Source organism: Bison bison, unplaced genomic scaffold (genome assembly GCF_000754665.1).
Source record: "Bison bison bison isolate TAMUID 2011002044 unplaced genomic scaffold, Bison_UMD1.0 scf7180017860863, whole genome shotgun sequence".
Lineage (NCBI taxonomy): Eukaryota > Metazoa > Chordata > Mammalia > Artiodactyla > Bovidae > Bison > Bison bison.
In genome coordinates this window covers 3,110-6,607 of record NW_011491435.1, presented here as the reverse complement: position 1 = coordinate 6,607, position 3,498 = coordinate 3,110, and the positions used below count along the sequence as shown (strand labels likewise).

Genomic DNA, 3,498 nt, shown 5'->3' with positions numbered 1-3,498 from the left:
CCCAAACTCTGTCCTACATATCATTTACTTTATTTAGCTGGTTCTAATTTTTATCCTTTCCCTGTAATAAACTATGAGTATAATAAGTTTCAATGAGCTCTGTGAATCTTTCTGATAAATTATTGAAGCTTACAGGTGTTTGGGGAACTCTCAAAGTTACAGTTGGTGTCAGAAGTGAGGGTGATTTTGTGTGGACTCTTCTAACTTTGTAGTTGAACCCCAACTCCTTGTATTAATAGTTGGGATGAGAAATCTTAGACAGACTTGGTAGTCTAAAGGACTGTGTCCTCAACATTGCAGTTTGTGTAACTCGGGGCACCACATTCCTTTTCCAGCTATTATTGATGTTACTTTCCCCTTTTAGAGTCGAAACACGGTTTTTGGTCTGAAAAAATTATCCATTTAATTGAAAAACCTGGAGTATACTACCCCACTGCCCTGGTTAAGCGGGCTGAAGAGACCAGACCCCTGACATCATCATAGCCACGTCGGATGCCCTTCACAAGGCAGCAGGCAAAGACAATAACCAGGACCTCCATAAAGGCAATGCTCAAGCCCGTTGCAATCACCACTTTGCTCCTCAGCCAGCCCCCCGTCTTCGCCACACAGCTTTCAGCATGCATCTCCTTTATTGCTGAAATTAATCCCACCAGCCTTTAGTTGATGCTGACACAGTAGGAGCCAGGGACTCGCTTGGTTGTGAGCAGGATGTATTCCCAGTCTGTGTAGTTAGCTGCCCTGCAGCACTTAAAATGTTCCTGCATCCTGTCCATAATCGGTGACATGTGATTGTTTTTTTGATAATTCTGTATCTGCTGCTGGAAGTCCTTATTAGATTCTGACATCACCTTATCTTCAAGCATATAGCCAGCAACGACTGCAGCCACCTCCGCCAGCATGATTAGGGACAAGCAGATGGCAAGCATGATCATAAGACAGTAGTCTTCCTTCCAGGCCCCATAGCAGCCCACAAAGGCCACTAGGAAGAGGCATATACTCATTGCGATGATGACCACGGGCACCAGGGATTCAGGGGTGGCCTCCCAGTTAGTGGTCTGATTCAGGTCGAGCTTGGCCCCTAAGCCCACAGCAATCAGTCCCACTGCACAGATGCAACAGGTCAGCAGAAGAACATAGAGCAAGGCCTTGACACATTTCATTCCTCCTTCCACCACCATGGCTGCCAGGCTTGGGCTCCAGAAGGCTGTGCACGCTCTTGCCTTGGCTCAGGCTTTCTATATAGCTAAAATTTGGGGGAAAAATATAATCTACAAAGTCCATCTCCATTTCCTTTCCTATTCATTCCTAAACCCACAGCAACTGGTTTCTGCCCATATCATTCTGATGATATTCCCACATACCTCACCAATGAGCACCTTGTCACTAAATCCAATGGACAGTGACTTTCTCCTCTGATCTGTCAGAAACATTCATCACTCCATCTTTGAATGACTTATCTCTTGGCTTCTGTGATACCACATTTCCTGATTTCCCTCCTATCTCTGGCCACTACCTCTCAGTTTTCTTTTTGGTACCTCTTCCTCAACCCTGCCCCACATATTAACATTTTCTAGAGACTCTCTGAATGATTTCATGCACTAGTGAGTCCCAAACCTATAACTTAGCTTTAAACTCATCCTTAGCTTCATTCAAATACCAACATGTCTGTGCATGCATGCTAAGTTGCTTCAGTCTTGTCCTACATTTTGTGACCCCATGGACTGTAGCCCACCAGGCTCCTCTGTCCAGGAGATTCTTTACGTAAGAATACTGGAGTGGGTTGCCATGCCCTCCTCCAGGGGATCTTCCCGACCCAGGGATCGAACCCACGTCTCTTTTGTCTCCTGCATTGGCAGGCAGGTTCTTTACCAGTAGCGCCACCTGGGAAGCTCATCAACATGTCTACTTGAATTTAAACTAGACTGTCTTCATTGCTCTAGTCCCAGAATATAGCATAGTACCTGGCATATAGTAGGTACTCAGTAAATATTTGTTGAGTGAAGGAATAAATGAATTAGTGTGCTATGTCTCACAGGAACTGAAGCTCAATTTTTTCATAATTAAACTCATCAATAGAGCCCAAACACACTCCTCTCCTGGAGTTTCTTGTCTCAAATAAATTGTGTCACCATCCTCTCTGTTGCCTAAGTTAGAAACCTTGGGAATCATCCTTTAATTTTCTCTCTCCTTCATCTCCACATCCCATCCATCAAAAAGCTCTGTCAATTCTCACTTCCTTAAAATCCTTCATATCCATCTACTTCTCTCCACCTCATAGGCAATGCATTAATCCAGTCACTGCCATCCATTACAAGGATTACTCCAGCAGCCTTCATATTGTTCTCCCTTAGGTCTTACCCCTTCTACTCATTCTGCATATTTCAGCCAGTAATGTTTCTGGCTGGACCTCTCTTCTACGGTTAACCTATTGAGCATTGATTCTTTGATATTCTTATTATCTTGATTTTTATGCAGTATTTTCTTTCTATTAGCCCTCACATTCAATCAATTATCAACTCCTGCCCAATTGACATCCAGCATAATTTTGAGCCTTTCCTTCCCCTCCATTCCTCCATACTGCCATTGCCCTGATTTAAGCTTTTACATTTCCTCAGTAGGATATTACAAAAGTCTCCTAACAGATCTCCTTGCTTCTGGTCTTGCCTCATTAAAAATGTATCCATTCTTCCACCACAGTCAGAAACATTATCTATCATGACATCTGACTGCATCACTCTCTCTAAAACCTCAAATATTTCTCCACTGCTTATAAAAGAAAGTTTAAGCTTCTCAGTATGGCATATAAAGCCCTCCATGACTTAGCCTCTGACTATCCTACAAGCTTACACCATTTTCCATTTAATACTTTATCCTTAAAGAAAACTTAATGACTTGTAGACACACACATAGAACATACAAGCCATGTTTTCCCCTTCATACATTTGATAATGTTGTTTCTTTTTGTCTACAATGTTTTCCCCACCTTTCTTTGCTTAAGGGCCTCTTCTGAGACCCTATAATACCTTGAAAATGTCTCAGGTATTATCAGATACCATTATATTGAAATTAATTATTTAATACCTGCACTCCACTAGACAGGTAGCTCTTCAAGGACAGGGACCGTATCCTTGGCAGCGAGCATTGTGACTTAAGTGAGCTGAGATTCTAACTTCTTGGGGAGCCAATAGAACTGGATAGCCAGTTCTCTTGGTAGTAGTTCAATTGATTTTAGTCAGTGACTCTTGTAGATGGCAGGTACCTTTTGGGTCATTCAGTCCCACTTCCCCTCATAGGAAACTCCTCTACAATAGGGGCCAAAATAATTCAGTTAAATGTGATAGAGCATTTCAACCTCAGACAGCTCTTTCTTTTTTTTTTTCATACAGCTCTTATTTGTAATGTATACATATGGTCCCTTCTGGTGAAAGTGAAAATTGATAATACTTTCTTAGGAAATAATTTGGGAACACATGTGTTTATGTGTGTTTTTATTTATAT

The 3,498-nt window shown here is 42.0% G+C and overlaps 1 protein-coding gene across 1 annotated transcript; it reads right to left on the bottom strand.

The window, feature by feature from the left end:
- Window positions 1-425: 425 nt before the first annotated feature.
- LOC104982912 (CD63 antigen-like) lies at window positions 426-1,178 on the bottom strand. The gene is given in 1 exon segment (XM_010832345.1): window positions 426-1,178. A coding segment is annotated over 1 exon segment (753 nt).
- Between the last annotated feature and the right edge of the window lie 2,320 nt (window positions 1,179-3,498).